The 27615-nt window shown below is 48.4% G+C and overlaps 1 protein-coding gene across 1 annotated transcript in view; it reads left to right on the top strand.

Annotated features, from left to right (window-relative positions):
- Window positions 1-12394, top strand: part of ACTR5 (actin related protein 5) — a 28111-nt gene extending 15717 nt beyond the window's left edge. The window contains exons 6-9 of the mRNA XM_040447068.1: window positions 4558-4674; window positions 5634-5773; window positions 6774-6906; window positions 11361-12394. Coding sequence (XP_040303002.1) covers window positions 4558-4674; window positions 5634-5773; window positions 6774-6906; window positions 11361-11618 — 648 coding nt within the window. The 3' untranslated portion in view covers window positions 11619-12394. The remainder of the gene's footprint in view (window positions 1-4557; window positions 4675-5633; window positions 5774-6773; window positions 6907-11360) is intronic.
- The last annotated feature ends 15221 nt before the right edge of the window (window positions 12395-27615 follow it).

Here is a 27615-nt window from a genome sequence, read left to right as displayed (position 1 = left end):
GAAGTTTTAAGAAAGTCTTGGGATATTTGAGCTGGGGCCTGGAAGATGATATGATTTCAGTAGGTAGCAGATGAGGAGGGAAGGACATTATAGACGGAGACAGTTCGACGCCAGGAAGCACGCGTGCAAGGGAGCCCAGTAGGTTTGGTGTACGGTGTGGGTGATGAAGCAGGGAAGTGGGGGTGGGGGGGCAGCCTACAGAGGTCCTTATCAGTCAGCCTGGGTACTATCCTTCCGACAGAGCCTTCGGAGGATGTCTGGCAAGGAACTAATACAAGGAGACTTGATGTTAGGAAGATAACTGCTGGCAGTTAGGATGATGGGTTTGGAGAGAGGTGAGGCTGGAGGCGGGAAGCAGGGTAGAAATGTGTGTGGTAATCCGGGAGAAAGCTCATGGGGGGTGGGAGAGTAGCCATGGGTATGGCGGGTGCAGGAGACACTTCAAGGGTAGCGTCCGGGTGCCTGGGGGGCTCAGTCGGTTAAGCGTCCGATTCTTGATTTCGGCTCAGGTCATGATCTCATGGGTTCATGAGATCGAGCCCCACGTCAGGCTCTGTGCTGCCAGCATGGAGCCTGCTTGAGATTCTCTCTCCCTCTTTTTCTGCCCCTCCCCGCTCACGCACGCACGTGTGTACTCTCTCTCTCTCTCAAATAAATAAACATAAAAAGGTAGCATCCAAGGATCTTGGTGCCATGTAGGGGCAGTGGTGACAGGAGTGGCAGTTGCTGATAATAGAACGTGTGACGTGTGCCAGACCGTGAGCACTTCTGCAGGTGTGGTCTTGATGAGTCTTCGCGGTTGGGTAAGTACTATCGTATTTCCACTTGACAGATGAGGCAGCTGGGGCGCAGGGGTGAAGGAGTCTGCCCGAGGCTGCTTAGCCGGAGGTAGTGCCGCCCATCTTCAGACCCAAGCAGTCCGGTTGCAGGTTCACTCTGGTCACACAGAGGCCATCCTGAAAGGCTGGAGGATATTTGAGCTGGGGCTCAAAGGTGGAGGCAGCCTTGGGGGTTGAGCACCTTGTCTTTAAAGTCTCAGTGGGTCTTCAGGTGGAACTTGCCGGGATCCAGCCAGGTTCCAGAAGGACCTGGAATCGTATGGGGAGTGAGAGAAGAAGGATGCCCGGGTCCACTGATTAGGGGCCCTGGGGTGGAGGAAAAGCTGGGGGAAGAGACTGAGGAAGAGCAGTTTAGAAGAGAGCAGTGGGGGTGGGGGGGGACGGGAGACATGTCAGGCGGCGGGTGGTAGGCTCCACCTGGGAGGGCACAGGAGCGTGAAAGGGCCGGGGAAGAGGTGAAGGGGTGGGATGGAGGTAGGTGGGCAGTGGGCTTTCTGCAGTGCAGGAGGCCATCTGCCGAGGACCGCGAGTGGTGGCCAGAGGGGCCGAGGAGAAGTGCTGGGAGAGGCTGAAGACCCTGCCCCGGGGGACGCACAGGGAAGCTCAAGAGGACGACAGGCCCGCCCGTGGCGGCCTGCGGCTTTCTCACTTCTGCCCACCAGGAGCGCGTTTCCCTCACCTGCCGTCGTGTGGAAAACCACCCCACACTTAGCAGCGTGAAATGATGACCATTGTGTCGTGCTTTTAAGTTTGACGGGTCAGGGGTCCAGAGAGAGCGTAGCAGGGATCTCTGCTCCGTGACGCCCACCTGGGGCCTCCGCTGCGAAGGCTTGGATAGCTGGGGACTGGGACCCCAGAGGGTTTTTCACGTCACTGGCACCTGGGCTAGGGATGTGCTGTGTCAGCGGGAGGGTGGACCTGAGCACCTACACGTGGCCTGAACGTGTGCCTTGGGCTTTTCAGCATGGCAGCTGGCTTCCAGGAGGGAGCTCCCCAAGGGAGAGCAGCCAGAGCACGAATGCTTCAAGAGGTCAAGGGGAAGGAGGCTGTGTGGCCTTTTATGACATCGCATTGGAATGCACGTGACACTGCTTCCACCATACTGTGTTGGTTGGAGCCTCACGGGTCCCTAATAAGATTCAAGGGGAGGAAATAGAACCCACCTCTTCATGGGGAGTGTCGAAGTCCCATTAAGGAAGAGCATGTGGGATGGAAAATACTGTGAGCGTCTTCGAGAAGTACGGTCTACCCTGGAGCAGAAGTGGAAAGAGCACCGGGTGGTGACCTTTAGGCTTCGAGAGTGGCCGCTGGAGCAGCAGAGCAGATAGAGTAGGGGTGGGGGTGGCAGTTGTGATCGGGCTCCAGGTGGGTGGAGGGAGGTGTGCGTGCACAGGGGAGCTCGTCACTGGGAGGTCAGAGAGGTCAGAGGAGTGGAGGTTGGGATGGAGTAGAGGACGACGGAGGTGTGGGGAGTAGAGCGGGAGGTAGGTGAGAGCTCCCTGGAGCTCATTCACTCGTTATTTGGGGGCTGGGGTCCATAGGTTTTGCCTGTAGTTATTTTAAATACACAGGTGCCATCTGTGTGTCTCCAGCCGGGTATACCAGTTATTTAAGGGGCCAAAGTGAGTGCCTGGCTAAAAGAGAAGGACGAACTAACTGTTCTCGGCCCACCGCCGCCCTAGGGTCGTGCCCTGCTTACAGAGGAGGACGAGGCCTCAGACTGCGCCGCTGTGACCTTAAGTAAATCTTTGCCATTCAGAGCGGGATCCATGTGATCTCAAAGCCTCATCTCTTTTCTGCAACAGGCCACTGCTCCTGGTGGCTCATCATCCACAAGCCACACCCAGTGAGAGGGAATTTTCACGATCTGTATCTGACCCTCTGTTGGGACCCCTGAGCTTAGTGCCGAGCTGGAACAGGCACAGGTGCTCCCGGGGTTGGGGCTCCTTTCTGGAAGATGAGAGTCTTGCAGATTCGAGACCGCAGACCTGCGGGGGGAGCATTCCTTCACACACGCTCTGTAGCCCCCGCTGGGGCAGAGAAGCCTGTCTGTCATTCACTCCGCTGGCCTTGCTGCTGCATGTAAAATCTTGGGTTCTCATTCATTCACCATGACCTCAGGTAGATGTTTTCCGTACTCCTCGAGCCTGGCTGTCCTGTCACACTCAGATTCATGATGTATGGAATTTCAGCTGGAGGCAGAGCGAGGACTTTGGAGCGAGCCATCTGTCTTAGGCCAAGTTTCCCCCACTTCCTAGTGTCACGTGATCCTGGGCAAGTCATTTCACCTGCTGAGCCCGTTTCCCCACCCGGGAAGGGTAGTAGTCGTCTCTGCAGGGGGATCGTGCAAGGAGCAGGTTCCCTGCTCCCGGATCGGATGCAGTGTTCAGATGGCTCTTGCCTCCTTCACTGAGGGTGAGGTGCTTAGATTCTTGCCTCCCAGCCCACCCTCTTTCCTCCTTAAATCACCTATTTCCAAACCAGTCCCTCTCTTCCTGTTCTCTAATCTCAAGGGAAGAAGTGTCCTCGTCCTTTCCAAGGTTTACCCTCCCCTTAAATATGGTAGAATCATCTATATTGAATAGAACTTAGGATTCATTGCACCTCGTTCTAGAAGCTATATATGCACGTGACTGTTCTGGTATGTGTTTGCTGGATGAGTGTTGAAGAGCGTTGTTTAAGAGTGAATTTGGATGCTAGTGTACGTTTGAGTATATGTGGCCGTGTTCTAGAGAAGTATGTGTACGTGTTGTGAGTTACGTCGCTAGTTTACATACCTTGCAGACTCCAAGGGTAAGGACAGGCTCACAGGACACTTACTCAACGCAGGGACCTCCCCTCAGGCATGCCAGGCGGGCAGTATTGAGTCAGCTTGCACCCTCCCAAGACACCTTGTGAGACAGTCCTTTCTATAGCAGCTGTCACTGTTAAAACCCTTTTTCGAGGAAGGCGACACAGCATTTTTTCCTGTAACTTCTCCCCCTTGAGTCCAGAGGTAAAACTCCTCTGCCTTTCACATGGCAGAACCACAGATGGCTAGAGATGTCATCTAGAACCGCACTACCGCTGTCCAGATTCCTTGTCCAGGTCCAAGTTACAGTGGGCCCTGAACCTTCTATTGGGAGCGGTGCCAGCGTGCGTAGGCTCCACCCAGGTTCCCTGTGGCTGAAGAGGAAAGCCTGTTTTGTGGGACGCCACAGTTCCGAAGCTGTCACCTCGGGGGCTCTTAGTCACGTCTCCAGCTCAGTGGACTGGCTGTTAAGGGACTGGCTGTTAAGCCCATTAGTGTTGGCAGTCGTATTAAGCAGATCAGAGATTTATTTAATTTTGCTGGTGTCTGGGCCACTTTGTGGGACGCCAGCTCTTGCACCCTGGCCCCCCGAACTGTGCGTGTGGTGCGTGCCTGCCCTCCCCTGGGTCCCGTTTGAGCAGCCCCACCGCAGGGCTTCAGAGAGAAGGTGGGGTCGGGGGGCTGTTGAGGTTTGTGTGAGGTAGGGGACAGGAGCAAAGCCTGTTCCTGGCTTTTTAGGGTTTTAATCCTTGTGTTCACTTGTCTTCCTCTTTTTTTTTTTTTTTAACAGTCTAGAAAATTTTCATCGTTTTTATATCAACTTTTAGGACGTGGAGCGAAACACCAATTCTTGTCCGTGACGGTGAACTGGTAGAGTGAAGGCCTGAAGTTACAGGTGCTGTTTCGTCCTGTTTGTTCTGTCCTTAGACCCCTGACCTGGAGCAGCTCGAGCCGACTCTGGAAGACGTAGAAAGCATCAATGATTTTGAACCCTTGTTTTCGGAGGAAACCCCTGAGGTGGAGAAGCCAGTCGCCACTGTCCAGGTTGGGCTCCGATAACCTGCACCATGTTTCTGCTTTGAAACTGTTGACATAAATGACCAGTCTGGTCTAGTCTGCTTGTTTAGGAATGTTTAAAAAAAAAAAAAAGAATTCCTGTTGTATTTTCTAGGAAGGCGGGAGGTGGGGGTACTAATGCTTACAACTTCTGCAGTCAAAACTTTTCCTGCTGGTTAATGGGGTTCCCGCACTAAGATCTGTGAACCTGTGGGAAACAGTCTGCTTGGCAGAAACATTTAGGCAAGTAATTGAGAAGTTTAGACTTAAAGACTAGCTTTAGTGGTTTCATTTATTTTATTTTTGTTTTAAAGTCTATTTATTTTGAGAGAGAGAGAGAGAGAGCGAGCATGAGTAGGGGAGGGGCAGAGAGAGGGGCGGAGAGAGAGAGAGAGAGAGAGAGAAAGAGAGAGAAAGAAAGAAAGAATCCCCAGCAGGCCCCGCGCTGTTAGCACACAGCCTGACACAGGGCTCGAACTCATGAACCTCGAGATCATGACCTGAGCCGAAACCAAGGGTCAGACGCTTAACCACTTAACGACTGAGTCATCCAGGTGCCCTATGGTTTCATATACATTTAAGCCAGCGTCATTGTGCTTAATCCTCATTTGGGCCTACGTTTCTGTCATTGCAATGGCAACCAGACAGCCTGACCCGAGTCTGGGGCTCACCTGGGAGAAAACTTCCTGCTGCTGCTCTTCTTGAGGTCTCTTTTCTTGCAACGCAGGGACCATTTCATGATGCAAAGTTGTAGGTATTTGTGATTCAGAAGTGGAAGAAAGGTAGAAAATGGAATTAGTGTATCAGGAGAGCTGGGGAGAGGTTGTTGTGGCACGAACAAAGGACAGAAGCTATGTTGGAATAAGAAGTGCGGTTTGAGGGAACTGGCAACTGGAATGTTTGTCACTGTGGCCTAAAAATATCTTCTAAACCTTGGGTTTTTAAAGCCCGTGTTTAACTTGGCAGCCTATCATCAGCTGTTTGTTGGGACAGAAAGAATTCGGGCTCCAGAAATTATCTTCCAGCCGTCTCTCATCGGGGAAGAGCAGGCGGGGGTCGCAGAGACCCTTCAGTACATCCTGGACAGGTGAGGCTGGTCCTTCTTTGCCTTAGATTTACCGGAACCGTTTCCTTGGATTTTGCACTGAATGATAGATGAGATGGGTCGGGCATTTGAAAATGTGCCTCATGTCCTCCTTTTCATTGACTTGCTGTGCTCAGATGGTATTCTTTCTCTCTCCCCAGCCCCGGCACAGAGGAAGGACTCTGTAATTCTTTTCTGAACATGTAAAATGCTCAGTTGATTTGAGGAGCTTTAAGAAATTCTTTTATGTTTCAGCAACAATAACATATGTGCGTTGGTTTTCGTATAAACCTTGACGTTATTGAAGATGAGCGATTTTTAAGTGCCCTAAATATGTGCAGAGCCTATAAAAGTTTTCTCCCCCTTGCAGACATTGTATTTAAGAGTTTGCAGTTCTGTAAAATGCTCCTCCCTATCCCATTTCTACAGGCGTTTTCCTGCAGTGCGAGTTTTCATAGTTCAAGCTGGACAAGCCGAGAGCATGATTTGTAGTACTCTGGCTACCCTTGGTTGAAAGAGGGTGAAAACTGTCACCTGGCAAGGAAGGAAACTATGGCAGCCACTTTGTTGGAGTGGCTTTAAGCTTTGTCGTAACAAGAAAGTGCTCGAACATGTATAAGATGAAGCTATTATATTTTTTATTTTTTTTTAAATAAGCACATAGGTAGAAAGATGGGCTTTTTGGGGTGATGGAACTGTTCTGTATCTTGTGATAGTTACTAGGATGTATAGATTTATCAGACCTCATCGAAACGTTTGTAAATCAGTCCTCCATAAAGTCACTTTTTAAAAAACGTGTCAAGGCACAAAACTTCTAATCCTGCTAAGGAAATGAATTCTATAAAGTCGTAAGTGAAAAATGCCGGGTGTTTTTTTGTTTCTTTAAACACTTTCTGTGCAGATGTTTTCTTTTTTGTGCCAAGGGTTTATATTTCTACGTTTGCATTCTCCCCTGAGCTTCAAGTTGGTAGGAGTATACCGGAAGGAACTGTCTCTCTCCTAGGTACTCCAAGGACGTTCAGGACATGCTGGTTCAGAACGTTTTCCTCACCGGTGGGAACATGATGTACCCTGGGATGAAAGGTAGAATCGAGAAGGAGCTGTTGGAGATGAGGCCCTTTCAGTCTTCTTTTAAGGTACTGGTTGTTTATGTAACCGGCTGTTTCGTAAATAGCATTAGTGTTTTCTGATAGCAGAAGTAATAAACAGTAGTTTAGAGGAGGAGAATTACTTTCTAATTCCATCATCCACAAATATCCACTGTTAACATTTTTGTGGCTTTCCTTCTGGTCTTTGATATATGTTGAATTGTTAAAGCAGAATGGGAATCATGTTTTTAATATTTCTCTCTCTTTTTTTTTTTTAACTGAAAAAAGACATACGATCTAATAAAATTCAGAGAATACAGTCAGTACCCACTAAAAATAGTCATTCTCTTCACCCATCCCTTATTCTACAGGCAAAGCTTCTCTTTCACAGATTCTCTATACTTGAGGGTAACCTGTCTTGTAACCTACGTTTCTTTAACCCACCATGAGCGTTTCCTGACGTCATTCTTCCAAAGTACTATTTTAAAAAATTTTTTATTCTATGGTGTGGATGTCCCATAACGTATCTAGTGAATCTCTGATCGTTGAGAAACATGGTCTGAGCCCCCATCGAGGACCAGGCACCTTGCAGATGCCGACGTGTCCTAGACACGGCCCTTAGCTGCTAGGAACTTGCTACCAGAGGGACAGAAGCTGACTAAATAGGCCATGATAGCCCAGAACATGATGGACGTTCAGGCATGGGCACCTGTCAGTCTTGGAGGTCAGGAAAGGCTCCATGGAAATGAGTTCTTCCTAGGATGAGGAGGTGTTCTCCATATAGACACTGGAGAGGGGTGGGATGGAGGGAGCATTGCAGACCGCGATCAGCATGAGCAAAGGCTCAGGGGCCCGAGGCCGCCTGAGGGCATAAGCTGCAGCTGAGCGTGGCTGGAGCATTGGGCTGCTAAAGAGGAGTGGAGAGGGGTGTGGTGGAGAGCCATGCAGAGCCCACGCGTCCTGCTGAGAGGTGGCCTTGGTCCCCTGTGCTGCATGATGTATTACACAGTCACGGCGTGGGTTTTGGGCTTTGGTCCCTACTCCATCATCTCCATTACTGAATTTTGCCACGCCTTTGTTTTCTCCCTGGTACAAAGAGGTAATCCTACCTCCGGTTTGCAGGATTCAGTGTGCTGGTGCAGGTCAAGTGCTCAGCATAGGGCCTGCACAAAACGAACACTCAGACCTTAACTGTTGTAGGGGGCAGCGGGGTAGGGGAGGGCTCCCTGGGATCATTCCAGGTTCCATGATTGGCTAGGGCTCACAGGAATCCACATATAATCATACTCCTGGCTATGACTGGAAAGGAAACAAAGCAAAATCAGTAAGGAGAAAAGGTGCACGGGGGGAAGTGCAGGGGAATGAACGCAGGTGCAAGCTCCCAGAGTCCTCACCCGGTGAAGTCGCACAGGGCACATTGAATTCTCCCCAGCAACGAGCTGTGACAACTTACGTGGAATGTCACCAACCAGTGAAGTTCGTGAGAGACTCAGTGTCCAAGGTTTTCACCGGGGGCTGATCGTGTAGGCACCCCCGTGGGGCACGTACCCAAATTTCCAGACTCACAGAAGGAAGCAGGTGTTCAGCATAAAGCACATTCAGACATCGGGAGCACTGAGCTGCTTTCACGAGTCTCCTGAAATCCAGGTCCCCGGGTGCCAGCCAGGGGCGGCCTCGGAAGCAGTCAGGCCTGTGGGTCAACTTTCCTGCATAGCTGTTGTTACTGTTAGGCCACATGGGACCGAGAAGGAGTCTAAGCATGGGAATTGTTTCCTTCGGTTTGAATTTAGGAACATACTTTTGACTGATGTGGAAAATGGGAGAATCAGGAGAAATATCGGAAGCAGGGGAACAGTTAGGCAGCAACTCCTGGGCTTTACGGTGGAGTCCTCACTCCTCACCACAGTCTGCAGTGTCTCCTGTGATCTGACCTTGAATCACTCTCCCTGCCACCCTCTACTTTGTTCCCCAGTAAGCCATGTTTTCTTGCCTCAGGGCGTTTGCACTTGCTCAGTCCCTTTGCCTGGAACACTCCATCTCAGTCCAGTGTCCCACGGCTGGCTTACATGTCACTTCCTCCAGAAGCCTTCCCTGTCCTTAACTGTACTCCTTACTAGGCCCACCTGCATTAGGGAAGAACAGACTGTCCTGTGAACTGTCGTGTGCCGGGCCTTGGCTCGGTGTCATTGGTAGCTGTGCAGGAAACATGCAGCAGGCATCAGGAGAGAGCAGGGGGACGTTGATGTGGCAGAGGTGAGGGGGGTGAGCTGAGTAACGGGCCAGATTTGGGGGAGAGAAGGGTGGGACCCAAGACAACCCCCAGGTTCTGAGTTGGGTAGCTGATGGGATACAGATGACCTCCTGGACTGGGGAATGGGAGAGGGAGAGCAGGCCAGAGGGTGGATAAGGAGTTCCACTCCTGCGGCGGGTAGAGTGGAGTTTCCGGGGGAATGTCCAGGAAGCAGTGACTCCTAGCCAGCTGCCGAGTGCTCGAAAGAGCGGCGGGAGGGTGGACGCAGAGCTCCTAGCGTAACCGTGTCTTTAGAGGGCGCTGTTGGGAGGCTGGGTGATGTCCATGGTTAGGCCTTACATGACACCAGCATTTAAGGGCCTCGGAAGGGTGGGGGTGCCCAGACCGTGGGGGTAATGGCGCAGAGGGTGGGTGTGGGTGTGCGCCAGTGGCCGTGACTTGTGATGACAGAACTGAGCACACGTCGTATTACTGGATTTTTAAGCTCTATATCTTGATCTTCGTGAAAGCCTTTCCCGTGAATTACTCTGTGAACATTCGTTGTAGGAATGCTGCCAGGACTCCCTTCCAGCTGTCCGTCAGCTGGTTCGGTCTCCTGTGGCACAACCCCATCTTCCGTCTCTTCCTCCTGTCCTGCTCCTTTGCAGCTGCTGATGTAACAAGTGTGCGTCATGTCAGAACTACCCCTGATCTTCAAAATTTAGGTTACGTATTCAGCAGTGGCTCAAACATGAACCATTTAAGACCCTAAATGTGTACTTTTGCATACTTTAAGTTTCTTTTGGTTCTTTCTCCTCCCTCCTCGTCCCTCCTCGTCCCTCCTCGTCCCTCCTCCTCCCTCCTCCTCCCTCCTCCCCCCTCTTCCCCCCTCTTCCCCCCTCCTCCCTTCTTTTCCCTTCTCTTCCCTTCTCTTCCTTCCTCCTCCCTTCTTTCTCTCACCTTCCTCCCTCTTTCCTCCCTCCTCCTTTCTTCTTTTGAGAGAGAAAGAGTGTGTAAAAGGAGGGGAGGGGGAGAGTGAGGGAATCTTAATTAGGCTCCGTGTCCATCGCCAGGCCCGACCTCACGACCCTGAGATTATGACCTGAGCTGAAATCAGGAGTCGGATGCTTAACTGACAGAGCCATCCGGGCGCCCCAGTTTTTTCTTATTTAACAGCAAAACATTTTAAATCCAACTGTAGTAGTGTTTTAAAAGTTACATGAACTTTTAAACGTGTATGATTTTAAATAAAAAAAGAGAATGTCGATGGCTTATTTTGTGACCTGTATTTTTTTTTTAACTTCTTAAATTACCGTTCTGCTGTGTCAGTAGGTACACGTTCGAAGCCTCTTTTGTATGGCTGTATCGTATTCCATTGTTATATTCGTGTATCTGACTGCTTTTTCACTGGTAATAACAAAAGCCACTGGTTGTCACTCACTACTCAGCCGGTGCCAGGAGTGTCCCCCTGCTAGTGCTTGTCTCTCAGTGAGTTTCTGGCCAGAGTGCAGGGTCCTTGTTACCCGCGTTTATTCGCGGTCTCTTATCGCAAGTCCCTCCCACGGCAGCCCCGTCCATCAGCCTCCTGACTTTGGTGTTTATGTGCTTCATCCGCCTCCATCTGTGCCCGCCGATCGCACGCCGTGTCGCCTGCCTGTTACTTCAGAAAGTTCTGAACCCACCATCCTAACCCCGGGCTCCTGGGTTGGGGGAGGGAGGGGGGAAGGAGGCGGGAAGTCAGGTAGAGACTCCGGGAAGCAGGAAGCCCGATTCGAGCTACAGAGGCTGTTCCCCACTCTGGTCGGGTCAGCCTCGTCCAGGGGCCCCCACGGGGCCGCTGACCTCAGCCTCGCTGTGACACTAGGCCGCGGAAAGAGCACTGGCCGCGTCCTGGAGAACGCGCCAGGTGCTGCTCTTCGGTCTCCAATCCGAGGCTTGTCTGCCGCCGAGGCTAGAGCCGCCTCGCATCAGCCTCCGCTGCCCTCCGCTTGTGGACAGCGCGGGAGCAGGGGCGGGGCAGCTGGGCCCTCTCTGACCCAGCGCGGGCCTGGCGTTTGTAAAATAGTTGCCGACCGTGGATTGAGGTCGAGTCTGGTGTGCCCTGCGCTCCTGTGTGCTCTCTCGGAACGTCCGCGGCGTCTAGGCTCGGCCGTGTTTGGAGGGTGGGGGCCGTCCCGCGCGTGTGTTTCCGGGGATGCCACGGAGGGGGCTGCAGCCGCGCCTGTGCACCCTCACTCCTCAAGCCCTCTGCTGAGCGCTGTTTGTGTTTCAGGTTCAGCTTGCCTCCAACCCGGTGCTGGACGCTTGGTACGGCGCTCGGGACTGGGCCTTGGATCACCTGGATGATGACGAGGTCTGGATCACCAGGAAGGAGTATGAAGAGAAGGGAGGAGAGTACCTCAAGGAGCACTGCGCGTCCAACATCTATGTCCCCATCCGCCTGCCCAAGCAGGCCTCACGCTTCTCAGACGCCCAGGCCCCCGGCAAAGGCTCGGGGGCCAGTGGAGGCGGCGCTGGCGAACAGGCTTAGCAGGGGCCCTCTGGGACCCGGGGCCGTGTCGGCCAGCATGATGGTCGGCGGCTGTGCCAGCTGTTGTCCACTCTGAGCCCTCTGGTAGTGCTGGGGTGCAAGCACTGGGGAGAGCAGTGAAGGGACACTGGGAGTTACTCTTGGAACTGCATTCACTTGGGGCTCCTGCAACGAAGAGACTTTATGTGACCTTCTGGTGTCTTCGCTGAACCACGGATGAGCTGTGGCATCGGCTTTCCGCAGCAGTAAATGAAGACCGGGTGGAGGACAGCGATGTACAAAATGTAAAAATTGTATTTCTTCATTTCAAAAACATCTTTTTTTAAGAAAATCCCTAAAAAAAAAAAATCCTTTAAAATTCATACTATCAGTGTAGATGTTCTTCTGACTTTATTCAGAATCGTGTGAACGCCCAGTAGGTGGAGGCCTTTCGCACATGTACAAAAAATGGTGATGTTGGTGTGACGAAAGCAGTCACCCACGAAATCTCAGGATCCTGGATTTAGGGTGGGCCCTCCATCCAGTGACTGGTGTCCTTGTATAAGAAATGACACAGGGGAGAAGGCCATGCGAAGACAGAGGCGGAGACTGGAGTAAGGTGGCCACAAGCCAGGGAACGCCAGAAGCCACCAGAAGCTGGAAGAGGCAAGGAAGGATTCTCCCCTTTCATAGGGAGTATGGCCCGGATGACCCCTTGATCTGGGTGTCACCGATGCAGAACTGGGAAAAGATAAATTTCTGTTGCTTTAGCCACCACGTTTGTGATCATTGGTTACAGAAACAGATGTCCAGGTTGAGTCTGGGAAGGAATCTGAAATATGGGTGGGAAGTTTTTAAGCCATAAGGAAGCAGATAAGTTGCCCACAAGATAGAGGATTCTTAGAAGGAATAGGGAGGAGGGTTTGGAAAGGGCACAAGACCAGAGCTGACGGTCCTGGAGAGGATCCCCTTCTGGGGATGAGGGAGGCCCCGAGGCAGCCCGAGGTGGTATAGGGGGAAGCACAGAAGGGGCTGGCGCTCCGAGACTTACTTACTACAGCCAACAGAGGATCAGAGGAAGCTTGGCCACGCAGCCGTGCCGAGTACCGCAGAATGCCTCGCTGCAGCGCCTGGAGGGGGAGCCCCCGAGAGACTTGGAGACCCGCCCAGACCCTCTCCCTGCTCTGCTCCTTACCCGTATCCTCCAGCTGAGAGTTGCTCAGGTGAACCTAACACGCTCGACTGTGAACATTAGTAACACTGCAGCATCCTAATGGGGATCTGCGAGAAAAGACCAAATCCAGAAAATTCGAAGTCAAACTTGTTAGCAGAAAACACTGAGGGAAAAGAAGCCAGAGGAAAATTGCAGTGCGGCATTCTGACATGAATTAAATAATTAGGTAAGCACATATAGTCGGGAGGGGGCCACAACAGAAATGGAGAGCTTTGGGTAGAAATGACCAGACGGATGTGAGATGGGAACTGACAGGACCCAGGAAAGGAACTGAATAAAACCGAAAAATGCTCTCCGAAACCTAAATCCAAGATGCTCAAGGGGGGAGATACTCACCCGGAAAGAAAGAAAACGAAATAACCAAATGAGAGAGAATTAAGAGAAAGTTACAGATAAGGCAAAGGAACCTGAATCAAGCGGAACATAGGTGAAGAAAATTTGACTGTGTTGAATTTTATATTGTAAAGGAAGAAGAGAAACAGTGGAACGAAATTCATGTTTAAAGGGTAATTGAATAATACTTTACCCCTTAAGAGAAAACGTTCTGAATAGAAGTACTGCAGAGACATGCTGTGTACATGCTCGGGAAAACTGGCTCAGAAGTGCCAACTCTAAGAAAATCCTAGCCAAATAAGTCCTCTGGGCCTTCAGGCGAAAAGACAAAGTGATTTGCACTATAAAGGAAAATTAGGTGTCATCAGACTTTCTAAAGGCACTGTATAACACTAGGGAGTTGGCAAAAGAAATTGAATAATGATAAAATGAAAATGGTAAAATAAGCTTATTTGAAAAAAACCCACAATAACATTTAAGAAATACTACAAAACCCGCTAGCAAAAGACCAACAAAAATTTAGTGGAACGAATAAAGAACAAATACATGAAATAAGGAAATAATCCTAAAGCAAGAAAAATCAGAACTGTGGGACAAGTCTTTGCAAATACATTTGAAAATATAGATAAAATCATCATATTTTAGGCAAATATCATTTACCAGGACTGACCCTGATAGAGATCTATAAAGTTTGGAAAGACCCATTTCCATACAGAAACTAAAGACCATTGTCACAGAGCTGCCCCCTCAAAAAGGCTCCTGATCCAGTTACGTTCACAGAATTCTATTAGCCTTTAAAGAACAGATCCTTCCAATGTCCCTTAAACTTTTCAGAGCATAGAAAACAAAAGAAATTCTCTACTACATTATTTTTAGGCATAACTTCTATCCAAATCTGATTGCGTGCACACACACACAGACCCACCATAGCCCAGCCTCCCTTAAAAATATCAGTGAAGTAAACACAAGTCAGTTATTTACAAACGGAATCCATCAGCACATGAAAGGATGATACATGGTGACCAAGTGGTTTTTACTCCGGGAATGCAAGCGTAGCCACCAAATACCGAAAACCTCAGAGTCTTCACACAAGGTGTATTTCGTATGCTGTGTGTCCAGTGAATGTCAGCATGTGCGTGTGGGCTGGGGGTGGGGGGCATGCACTGTCCCACAGAATCATTGCACGCCATCTTGGGATTCTGCCATCTCAACGCAAAGGAAGGAACCAGGAACATCAGGAGTCCGGTCCCGGCTCCGAAATGCTTCCACCAAGAACTGACATTATGTATAGCACACCTACTCAAGATTTCTTTCATTGGCCAGAGCACATAATTTAGCCCTGTGTGATTTAGCATTCCATTTTATCTCCTCTGACTAGTTATGTCTCTGTCATTTTTGAAAGGTGATCTAGAAGTTACAGTGTACATGCTTAGCTTATCATAGTCTGCCATTACTTAATTCTAGAACACTTCACCTACAGTGTAAGAATGTTGTCACATAGAACTCCATTTTTCACATTGGAGATTTGCTGTTGGTATCATGTGCTTTGCTATTCACTTATGGTGTAAACCCCATAACATGTTTTTAATTTTTTAAATTTAGTCGGTAGTCTTGGAGAAATCTAGAAAAATAGATCACCTGCATGTTGACTCTTACTGGTCAAGAAACTGATGGCGGGGGGGAGGCTTCCTTGGCTTCAGTACTTGCACATTCTTCTCAGGAAATGCCACAGGACGGGCGGAGGCTTCCTTCTGGGAGGAAGATTTTGGAAACCATCTAGAAGAAGTGTACTGGGATTCTCCCCATAGCCATTCTCCAACCTGGACAACAAGAGTTGTCTGGAAGATGCATTCACCTGCTTGGTTCTTTCCAGCCTGAGTAACATTTTGTTGAACAGTTGGCTGGGAGGGGGCTGTATTGGATCCTGCCAGCCCTCTCCCAGCCTGGACAACCATCTGGGGATTGCCCGGGAGCCAAGTTGATGGGCATTCCTCAGTCTAGACGAACCTCTGGAAACTCTTCAACTTTAGTTTGGGAGGAGGAGTTTACTTGATGATCCTTCCCCACCTTGGAACACCAGCAATTCTTTGGACTGGGTCAAATAGAAGTGTTAAATCTAGAAGGCGTTATCCTTGCCAGCAAATGTCCATGCCCTCGCCAGTATTTACAGTAAAGGATGTTCCAAGAGTATGAACTGAGGAAGTCTTTTTGTTGATAGCGGTCCTGTCAGGCTTTGTCATAGGCCTTCCCGTCAGCCATTGTGAAAAGGCACACCCAGTTGCTAAAGTACACAAATAAGAACCTGAATAAAACCGAAACATTTACAAAGACTCCCAGTCGGTCCGCCCCCCCCAGGAGGAGGAGAATCTAGCCTCTTCTTGGCAGCTCTCCCCACATTCTGGGTCTGACAGTAGGGAAGCTCTTCCAAGATTATTGAGGTAGCTGGGAAGTCTGGGGACCTGCCAATTACACCCAGTTCATCCTGGCATCCCCTCTGCGTGGTGAGCCTTGGGTTTTGGACATAGGATGAGCAAACAGATCTGTGGTGCCCCCACTTGGGGGCGCACCAAAGGTGAAGTGGATGCAGAATATCCCGAAGCCTCTTTTCTGAATTTGGGACTGATGTTGGAGAAGGACCAGAATGAAAAGAGCTTCCAGAGAGTCTGCTTGGGTGAAGAAGATAAAAGCAGGGGGTGGCCGGGGAAGGTGACGTTCCTGGGCCTTGGCCCTTTGTGAGCTCGGGGAGCAGAGTTGGCAAACTCCCCGAAGCTCTTTTCCTTTCCGTCTTCTGAGTTCCCAGGCCTGCTCAAGGCTCGACCTTGAGAATGAAGATCTTCCTCATTGGCAATTTCTAGGGAAGAGACTCTCAGAAAGAAGGAGGCGGTCCCTCTTCCCCCTGAAAGTTTGGAAAAGCAGGCACTCTCCTGAGAGCAGCAGAAAGCTGTTTCAAAGAGCCCGTTCAGATAAAATGTGGGACTCTCCTCCTGCTCTGACTTTGGCTGCAAATGTTATTTGTAACAAAGGACTCTCTTAAGTCATCTGGGTTTCGGAGAAATGTAATCGTGCTGTAAAAATAAAGCTTCAAAAAGGTTGGTATCTTTAAAAATTAAAAAAAAAATGTAATTGGTAGCTTTGCTTAATTATATATTGCCCAAATAATAGCATTTCATTGGACATATCTCTGCTTAAAAATGAAGGTAAAACTATTTGTCCATTGTATTTGCAATTTCCCTCTTCTTCTTTCTCCTCTATGACTTTGAATTAACAATACACGCTTTGTATATTTGGCTTTGGAACTGTGTGTATGTTACATGCAGTTATAAAACAAACCAACTTTTTATTCACCATGTGAGCACAATCCTTAAAAATCAAAAGCAGAGTGGCACAAGTGAACCTCATTATCAAGTTGGCAGCTTACTTACACAGAGGGGTCTTAGTTTTATGTCTTGAATGAGGTGACTTTAATTAGGTGATTTTATTTTAAGTGACTTTATTCACAGCAATGAAGAAAAAAAGTCCAGTAAGTGAATGTACATCTTTAGTGGGATATAGTCTAAGAACAAAACAACTGTAAGCAAATCTTGCTGTTTTCAGCAATTATGTTGTTAGTAATGGCATTAGTATGGCTATTCTGAAGATATGAATATATATATACACACATATGTATACATATATATACACACATATATATGTGTATATATACATATATACATATGTGTATATATGCATACATATATATGCAAATCATTATGTTAATGTTGTTAGAAACCAACATTTCCAGCCTAACAGACCAGAGATAAAAATATAAAATCAAAAATTAAAAGTCCTATAATCCTGAATTTGGATCACAAGTATCAGAGCACATGATGTATTTTCTCTCCGAACATAGTACCGTCTTACTTGAAATAGGATCTAGAAATAATGAACAACCCAGTATCAAGGAACACCCCCAGTGTGGCTTCCCATTAAAAGGAACCAGGGCTCATTAAAAGGCACTGTTTCTTATTAAAAGGAACCAGGGCTCCTTGGAGAAATGACTGCTTCCCGTTCTGGGGCAGGAATTATACAAGATGAACCTGGAAAAGCTTGTTGCATCAGAAAGCAAGGAAACTATCAAAGATTCCCAAAGACTCCCGGGTCGTCTTGAAAGAACCCAGGAGCTAACTTGAAGTGGCTCCCACTGGCCAAGGAATGAGATCGTTGGAGCATCAGAAAGAATACAAACGAAGGGTTAAAGCACATCAGATGTCGAAATCCATGAATTCATCATTGGTAATCTTTGGAGGAATCAGCTCATAATTTTGAAAAGGATATAAAATGAAAGAAGCAGGTATTCATCTTGCCTTTCCCGTACCAAATGTACCCCATGGTAAACAGATACATGACAGGGCAATTTTTCTTTATAGAGGATTCCCAGCTAATAGAAGAAGAAGGAATGATAGAATACCACCATTTTCCAGGGCGTCCGGGTGGCTCAGTCAAACGTCCAACTCTAGATTTCAGCTCCGGTCACGATCTCATGGTTCATGGGTTTGAGCCCCACATTGGGCTCTGCACTGACCGCACGGAGCCTGCTTGGGAGTCTCTCTCTCTGTGTCCCTCCTCCACTCTCACGCTGTCTCTCGGTCTCTCTCAACAATAAACAAACATTAAAAAAAATAAAATTAAAGGGGCACCCGGGTGGTTCAGTCGGTTGAGCGTCCACCTTCGGCTCAGGTCATGATCTCGCAGTGTGTGAGTTTGAGCCCCGCATCGGGCTCTGTGCTGACAGCTCGGAGCCTGGAGCCTGCTTCGGATTCTGTCTCCCTCTCTCTCTGCCCCTCCCCGGCTCACGTTCTGTCTCTCTCTCTCTCTGCCAAAAATAAATAACATTTAAAAAAATTAAATTAAAAAGCATTAGTACTCTCATTTAGCCTTGTTTTGTTTGTCACATAGCAATATGTCTTAGATGTCATTCCACGTCGTTGCATACGGAGTGGCTTCTTTCTCATCTTTGAAAAACGTATGTATGTGTATATGTCACAAACATGACAACTCTGTGAGAATGTGATCAGCGTGTCCATGACCTATATATGCTTTCCCCACAAACAGTAGCGTGCTATGCACAGTATAACAGTATATCTTGGAAATCATACCACATCAGTACAAAGAGAACCTCCGTGTTCTTTCTTTCATCTTTGTTTTTATGTTATGTTCCATGGATAACTCATTCACAGCCTTCTGAAAAACTGCCCCCCGACCCTTTGCCCTTTTATACTAAGAAATGTGGTAAGAATTGCAAACATTTCCCTGTAATGGGTGTTTGTCATTTGACTTTTGTTGAGGTATTTTTCCATGCATAATTCTTTATGGTCTCAAATCAAGCAGTCTTTTAAAATTGCTTTTGGGTTTTATCTCATCTTTAGAAAAGCTTTACTCCAAGATAATGAAAAAAAAATCTTATGTGTTCTTTCCATATATTTAGTTCTTTTAAACCTTTTAATGTAAAAAAAACATAATGGCATACAATATAAATGTATATAACTTAACAACTTGTTAGAAAATGAGCACCTGTGTAATCATGGTGGTCAAGAAACTGAACATTGGTGTCCATGCCCCTCCCCGGAAACCCCCAATATGATCTTTCCTGATCAAAATCTGTCCTTTTCCCTTGTTAAGAAACCACTGTATCAACTTCTAACATATTCTTTTTTGTGCTCTCTATAGTTTTGCCACCTAATTGTACATCCTAACCATGGTCTTGAAGACGCATCCCTGTTGTGGGGCACCTGGGTGGCTCAGTCAGTTGAGTGTCGGGCTTCGGCTTAGGACACGATCTCACGGTTCGTGTGTTCGAGCCCTGCATCGGGCTCACTGCTGTCGGCACGGAGCCTGCTTCAGAACTTCTGTCCCCTTCTCTTTCTGCCCCTCCCCGGCTCATACTCTCTCAAAAATAAGCATTAAATAAAAATTTGAGACCCATCCCTGTCGCATGTAGCCGTGGTTCGCTCATGCCCGTTGCTCTGGAGTATTTCACTGCACGCATGTATCATGATTTATTTATCCAGTTGGAGTTGCTGTTGGGAGGTTTATGGTAGGACTCCAGCTGACTTACTTTTCGGATAACTAGCCAATTGTACCAACAATATTTATTAAGTAATCTTGTCTTTTCTCCACTGATTTAAATGCCACCTTCGTTATTTATTCAATGACCTTATATTTTGTGGTTTACTTCCAGACTCACTCATCTGCTCTATCCATCTCTCTGTCTGTTCCTGAATTCATAATGAACTCGGACTCTTACCTTGTTGCACACTTTAAAATGCAACAGAGTTTGTCTCCCCAGAATTCTCTCTCTTTTTTTAAGGACTTCAAAAAAATTTTTTTTTCCTGCATGATCCTTGGAATCAGTTTGTGAAGTTCCAGAAAAATCCTGTTGGAATATTTATTTGCATCCCATTCAAATTACAGATCGAGAAATGAGAGATGGTATCTTTCCTTTATTGACTCTTCTAGCCCCAAATGGAAAAGTGCCTTTTTCCTTTGTTCAGGTCTTCATGTCATGCAGTAGGACTACACCAGTTTTATTCATATATTTTCTGCACATTGTTTGTGAAGTCAGTTCATTCATTCGAACATTTGAATGGTATTCCATGATAGTTCATGTCACGATTTATTTAACAATTCTGCTTTTAAATAGCGTTTGAATAGCTCTGTTTCTAAACTTATTTATTTTTTTTAATCTTTGTTTATTTTTGAGAGACAGAAAGACACAGAGTGTGAGCGGGGGAGGGGCAGAGAGAGAGGGAGACACAGAATCCGAAGCAGGCTCCTGGCTCTGAGCTGTCAGCACAGAGCCCGATGTGGGGCTCGAACTCACGAACACGAGATCATGCATGACCTGAGCCCAAGTCAGACGCTTAACTGACTGAGCCACCCAGGCGCCCCTAAATAGCTCTGTTTCTGAATTTATTCCCTTAGGGATCACGCTGCAGTGAATATCCCCGCACACGCACATATTCGGAAAGGATACACTCTGCAAATGAAGTTGCTGGATGAGAGGATGTTTTAAATGTCGACTGGTACTTCAAAGCACTGTCCCAAATGATACCAATTTACACTCTCTCTACAGGTAGCCACCCATTTTCCAGACTTCAACAGATCCTGCATATTTATAACTTTAAAATCTTTTTCTAATGCTCAGTACATTATATCTCACTGTGGTTTTAGTGAATAGCTCTTTGATTTCTGCTTACCTATATTTCTTCTGAGCATTCCCCATTTATATCCTTTACCTAGTTTGACATGGGACATATATATCTTTTCCGTACGGGTTTTGTATATGCTATTTATTTCACGTGCGAACCTTTTATTAAAGTCTGGAACATTTAATTCTTCACTGTCCGGAGTTACAGTGTTCTAATTTTCTCCGTAAAGATCTTATGTGGTTTATTATTCCTAGACACCTCCTAGATTTCATTGCTATCGTAAATGGCATTTTTTTTTTTTAAAAGTCTATTTCTTAATTGTTTGTTGCCGGCATGCAGGAATGGAATTGATTCGCATCAGTGATGTTTGTTTAGTGATGCTGTGTCCACCGGCCCCACAACGCTCCCCTGTTAGTCCTCAGGACCTGAGTGAGAATCTGTTGGACTTTACTTTTATTTAAAAATACATTTTTTAAGTTTTTATTAATTTCTTTGGAGAGAAAGAGAAAGCACGAATGGGATAGAGGCAGCGAGAGAGGGGAGACAGAGAATCCCAAGCAGGCTCCGTGCTGTCAGTGCGGGGCTCGAACCCACAAACCGTGAGATCATGACCGGAGCCAAAACCGAGAGTCAGATGCTTAACTGACTGAGCCAACCCAGGCGCCCCTGGATTTTTAAACGTAAAAAATCAGACATTTCTAGTGTCGTGTGAGCAACAGGTAGTTAAGCCTTGTGATGTAGAATCCAGGAAGCAGGGAGAGGGAGACAGAACTGCAGAGGCTGGGAGAAAGTGAGGAAGCAGGACAGGAAAGAGATGGTGGAGAGAGACAGGGGAACTGGGAAGACTGGCAGGTGTGCGGGTAGTGGCCAGGGGGGAAACAAGGCGTTGAGTTAAGTGTTCCTGGGAAGTTCGCGTCTGCATTTCCTTTCATGGCATTTGAAAAACAAAAGCTGGGTTATTTGTAACATTTTGGGGCCTGTACTGTGCTTGCCTTAACTCCAGCAGTGCTTTGGGATTGGATGTCACGGATCCTGGTTTATACCTGCTACGGTCATGCACAGACCGAGCCCAAGACTGTGTGCCTGGAGCAAAGGAACTAAAGAAGAAAGGAAACAGGAAGAGTACTGTATTAATATAATGGAACAAACAAATGGACTGCGAGGTGGCAACATCGTGGCTATTTTTTTTTAATGTTTTATTTATTTTTGAGAGACAGAGAGACAGAGCGTGCGCAGGGAAGGGGCAGGGAGAGAGGGAGACACAGAATCCGAAGCAGGCCCCTGGCTCTGAGCTGTCAGCAAAGAGCCCGATGCGGGGCTCGAACTCAGGAACAGTGAGATCATGTCCTGAGCCAAAGCCGGACACTTAACCGACTGAGCCACCCAGGTGCCCCAACATCATGGCTCTTCTAATTAAAGAGCAGTGTGCTATCCTGAAAATCTAAACAAGAATATGGAGATAAAAATATACCAAATAAGGTTCAAATCTATAATGTCCTTGATACTAAGTAGAGGGCTATAGCCAAAAAGTAAAATTATAATAACAACATATTTATTATTATACTCCTTATCTATTTTTATGATTTTTAATTTAAATTTTATTTTACTTATTTTGTATTTTGTTATGATATTTATTAATTACTGTTATTCTTGCTGCTATTGTTGTAGCTTTCTAGATGGCCAGACCTGGGCTGGAATTCTGAGTCCTCCACTCACAGGCTGTGTGAACTTGGGGAAAGAAAGGCAGTCCTTGAGGTTGAGAAGGTCAGTGAAGAAGGCAAATCTGAGACGGAAACATGCACGCTGGCTATGACCATGGGCAATCCAGGCCCCAGCTGGGATTCCTGGGACAGGTAGGGCGACAGGGTCATTCTCTGCCCAAGGTCTCCCATCCTCAGGTATAGTCCGGTTTTGTGCACAAGGTGGCAGTGTTCCAAGCTTGTGCACGCGTGCTTCTGGAGCGCCTGCTCGCATCACGTTTGCTGATGTCCCCCTGGCCACAACAAGTCACTGGGGCAAGTCCTAAGTCCACGTGGGAGGGGGTACACAAAGGCGTCAATACTGAGAGACGTGGTTCGTGGTGAACCGTCAATGTGACCGCATTACAACGTAGTGGACAATGTAACGTGCAAGGCGTGCTGGGCCCTCGGCCTCCTCACAGTCTCAGGTGAGACCGTCCCTGGAGCAGCAGAGCATAAGCCGGTAAGACCAGCAGATGGGACCAGAGCTGGTGCAGTCCGAATCATTGCAGGGGTTGATGCTTTGATAGGAGGGTTGAACCAAAGTGGGGGTGGCACAGAGGAGGCCATCAGAGGCCCCGGAGGGTAAGAAGTGACAAACACAGGCTCCGGAGCAGGCAGACCTGAGTTCAAGTCTTGACTTTGCCATTTACTTGTTCATAGCTCTGGGTTGCTGACTTCTCTGCTTTGGCCTCTTCATCTATAAAACTGACCTCGAGGGTTAAGGATTAAATGAGACCAGTAGAACTTAGCTTGGGACAAAGAAGCGGCCCATGAGTGGCAGTGGTTGTGGCCAGGCTGGCAAGAGTGGTGGTGAAGATAATGATGGTCAGCGATGACCCGGGACAGAGGTCAGGAATGCTCTGGACGAGCAGTGAGCTCTGGACGGGTGAATGAGGGTGGCCTATTAGAGCAGGGTGGGTGAGGGCATCCCGGGCAGGCAGAACAGTGTGTTCAAAAGCACGGGGGTAGGCTGAGTCTGATGTGCTCAACAAACTGTGATGCCTTTGGAGCCTTTGGTGCAATGAGAGGGGGGGGGCCGTGCAGATTGTGTTTTCCCAAGATGGCCGTAGGACTGTCTCCCATCCCACATGCTCTTCTGACAGTGTGGCTGTTATAGGCTGAATTGAGTCCCCCCAAGTTCATATGTTGAAGCCCTAACCCTAGTATCTCAGAATGTGGAGAAAAGGTCTTTAAAAATGTGATTAAGGGGGTGCCTAGGTGGCTTGGTTAAGCGTTGGATTTCAGCTCAAGTTACGATCTCACGGCTGGTGAGTTTGAGCCCCACGTCGGGCCCTGTGCTGCCAGCTCAGAGCCTGGAGCCTGCTTCGGATTCTGGGTCTCCTCCTCTCTCTGCCCCTCCCCCACTCACACTCCGTCGCTCTTTCCCTCCAAAATAAATAAGCATCAGGGTGGCCCTAATCCAGTTTGACTGGTGCGCTTATAAGAGGAAATGTGGACACACAGAGACACAGGGGTGGGCACACAGAGGAAAGACCATGTGAGAACAGAGCAAGAGGGCCGCCATCTGCAAGCTAAGAAGAGAAGCCTCAGGAGAAACCAAACCCACTGACACCTTCATCTTGGACTTTTAGCCTCCAGAGGTATGGGAAGTAGATTTTTATTGTTTAAGCTGTTCAGTCTGTGGCATTTTGTTATGGCGGCCCTAGCAAATGACCACAGTGGCCTTGACATTCCTCTCATCCCGTGGCAGTCCGTGTTCTCTCCCCTTGAGGCTGGGTGGAGACATTCACGCTTGAAGCAAGCTGCCATGTTGCGAGGAATCCCACGCTCACATGGAGAGACCCCACGTAGATGTTCCTGTTGCGGACCTAGCTGAGGTCCCAGCTGACACCCAGCAAGGACATCACACACTGAGTGACGACACCTCCAGGTGATTCCCGCTCTGAGCTGTTGAGTCACCCCCAGCCCCCGAGTCTTCCCAGCTGACACCCCAGACATGTGGAACGGAGACAAACTGTCCCTACTGTGCCCTTTTCAAATTTGAGATCCACAATTTATGAACATAATAAAATGGTTGTTTGCCCCATTAAGGTTTTGGGGTAGTTACATAGCACCATGAATTCCCAAAGGCTCTTCTAGAGCAGCTACCATGAGCCTGGCTCTCTCACGGAAAGGCACGGACCGCCCCTCTCCATCCAACGTTCTCCCCAGCCTTGAGGCAGAGCTGTTGCTGCCACCTGGTGGCCAATAGGGAGAATGCGAGACCTACTGTTCTCCCTCACGAGCAGCTTATTCTCATTCACTCATTCATTCATTCAGTCACAATCCCTGATGGTGGCGGGTCAAGTGTAGTTTTAAAAAGCATAATCTGGGGTGCCTGGGTGGCTCAGTCGGTTAACCATCCGACTTTGGTTTAGGTCATAATCTCACGGTTTGTGACTTCGGGCCCCGCATCTGGCTCGTTGCTGTCGGCGCAGAGCCCGCTTTGGAACCTCTGTCCCCCTCTCTCTCTGCCCCTCCCCAGCTCGCCCTCTCTCTCTCTCAAAAATAAATTTAAAAAAAACATGAAAAAGCATAATCTAACACTACTGTTTCTTGTATGCGTTTGTCTTTGGTCATGAGATTTCATTTACAAGTCCCCAATCCCTTAAACTTTCCTTTAAAATCCAAAATTCTCTGAAAAGTGAAAGGTTTTCATCAGTTTACAAAAGCTCGCTCAATAGCTAGACCCAATCTGAGCTGACGTGAGGCCATGCATCGTCTCTCACTGACATTTCACAGCAGAAATATCAGTGTTTGATTATGGGGTGCTGCCCTAGATCCTCTCTAGGGGTGTTATATAATGGCACTGGTTCTTAAGTGTGGTCCCCAGACCCGCGGCATCAGTATCAACTGGGATCTTGTCAAACATGGAACTTCTCAGGCCCCACCCCAGACCTGAATCAAAAACTCTGGGATGGAGTCCGGCCATCTGTGCCTCAACGACCCCTAAGGGTAATTCTGATTCATGTTCAAGTATGAGAATCACTGATATAGAGTATATGCACCACATTGTATTTATGAAACCCCAGAGCCTGAATTCCAGAGCACACTTGGTTCCCATGGTTTCAGAGAAGAGATTCCTTGCAGACTTGTATTTTGAAATTTCAAGTCACGTTAAAGGAAGCCAGGAGACTTTTATGTGTAAGAAAGAGGGCGGTGCTTCCTTGTAGGCCTAGAGAAAGGATGATTGATAATAATAAAAGCTAACTTTCTGAGTGTTTATAACCTGGCGGGCACTGTGCCAAGTACCTGGGCTCACCAGGTCCACACAATGAACTTAGAAAGTAGGCATCTTTATCATCCCCATTTTACGAATGGGAAAACTGAGGCGAGGGGAGTGAGCAATTACCAAAGCACGGAGAGGACCCCCAAAGGAGGCCCTGGCTTCAGCGGAGGGATACTGGCAAATCACAGGGCCTTGTTTCTTCAGTGTTCCGACACCTGCTGGTGCCTCCCTTTGGCTAAGCTCTAGGAGAAGCCAGAGAACAAGGGAATCCCTACGGCTTAGCCCACAGCGGTGCAGAGCAGACTAGATCTACGGGGGCCACTGTTTCACACTTCTACGGCGAGTGTATGTACCATAACTGGATGCTGCTGTGTGTTTAAATATAAAAGTATCACATTGCAAGGATCCATTTGCAACTTGCTTTCGTTTTCACTCACATTTTTGTTTTCTAGATTTGTCTGTGTTGACACAGGTAGCTCTATTTAAAATTTTTTTTTTCAACATTTTTTATTTTATTTTTGGGACAGAGAGAGACAGAGCATGAACGGGGGAGGGGCAGAGAGAGAGGGAGACACAGAATCGGAAACAGGCTCCAGGCTCTGAGCCATCAGCCCAGAGCCCGACGCGGGGCTCGAACTCACGGAGCGCGAGATCGTGACCTGGCCGAAGTCGGACGCTTAACCGACTGCGCCACCCAGGCGCCCCAGGTAGCTCTATTTTAGTTCATTTTCTCTGTTGTCTAGAATTCCATCATCATAAAAGAGCCCTTCGTAGGGGCGCCTGGGTGGCTCAGTCGGTTGAGCGACCGACTTCAGCTCAGGTCATGATCTCACGGTTTGTGAGTTCGAGCCCCGCGTCGGGCTCTGTGCTGACAGCTCGAAGCCTGGAGCCTGCTTCGGATTCTGTGTCTCCGTCTCTCTCTGTCCCTCCCCTGCTCATGCTCTGTCTCTGTCTCAGAAATAAATAAACATAAAAAATTTTTTTTTTTAATAAATAAAATAGCCCTTCGCTTATTGATCTCCAGTCCCCTGTCGGTAGATATTCAGAATGTTGCCCATCTTTTACCATTACAAATCAAACTACAATAAATATTCTTAGACCCCTCTTTTCCTACACCGGTGGGAGCCTTGCTCCAGGCCAGGTTCTCCTAAAAGTGGAGTTTCTGGGTCACAGGACACGCATATCCAACTTTTCCAAACAAGTGCAAAAGTCCTCTCTAAAGTGGCTGTACTGGTGTTGGGTTCCCCCTCACTCCAAGGGATTCCTGTGTCGTATCCCTGGCCTGTTCCTCCCTTGAGAGGAAGGACTTGCTTTGCCTTTCTGCCGGCCGGCAACCTTTCTCGCCTGGGTGTTTTGCTTGCCTTCGCTCAAGAACGCAGAAGCCGAGCCTCCTGTGTGGGGATAAGCGCTGCTTCATCTGCGGAGCCTGGATTTCTAGCATTCCGCCAGGCCCTTCCTCTCTTGTCCCAGGCATAACCCAGGACGAGCGCTTTGACTTTCCAGCATGGGTGTTACCACTCAGGAGTGGAGAACGACTTTGTTTGCTCCGGGTGGTCTCTGTCCTCCCCCAGAGGCAAAGAGTGATAGCGGCCAGATGGACACAGAGCTGAGGGCCACCACGGCGACCACAAAAACACAAACCTGAAGCTACCCGCTGTCCAAAATGTTGCCGCATCCGGGAGCCGTTTATTGAACCCCGGAGCTAGCTGGGACCGGCGGCAGGGCCTCTGTAAACCCTTCCCACACCTTGTGAAGCAGGATCCCTTCATCCTCCCTGTGCTCCTCCTGCAGACAAAACAGACCTGGCACCTGCTGGGGGACGCGCCCCACCCATCTGTCCGCTAGGAGAGGACAGGACAGGACAGGAGACACACACTGGGGACTTAAACTGCAGAAACTCCTTTTCCCACAGTGCTGAAAGATGGAAGTCCGGGATCAAGGTGTCAGCCGGGTCCTGTCTCCAAATGCAGTCACATTCCGAGGTCCTGAGGGTCCTCCCCACATTTGAAGGGAGGGTGGGGGGGGGGGGGGGGGGGAAACACCATTCAACCCCTCACACTGTCCAAACGGGAGAGGCAGACATGAATCCAATGGTGACAAAGAGATGTAAAATGATAGCTGTGGTCCCGGGGACCATGAGAGCCAAGGCCAGGGGGTTTAACTGAGAGGCTTCCGGAAAGCCTTCACTGAGGAAGTGACATTGGGGCTGAGACCTGAAAGACGCGTGGGGTTTCAGCAGAGAACGAGGGAACAGGATGTTCCAGGAGATGGGAGTACCGTATCTGCAAGGTGT

This window comes from Herpailurus yagouaroundi, unplaced genomic scaffold (assembly GCF_014898765.1).
Source record: "Herpailurus yagouaroundi ecotype Mexico unplaced genomic scaffold, PumYag 196, whole genome shotgun sequence".
NCBI classification, from domain to species: Eukaryota; Metazoa; Chordata; class Mammalia; order Carnivora; family Felidae; genus Herpailurus; species Herpailurus yagouaroundi.
This window is presented reverse-complemented; position numbering and strand designations above follow the sequence as displayed.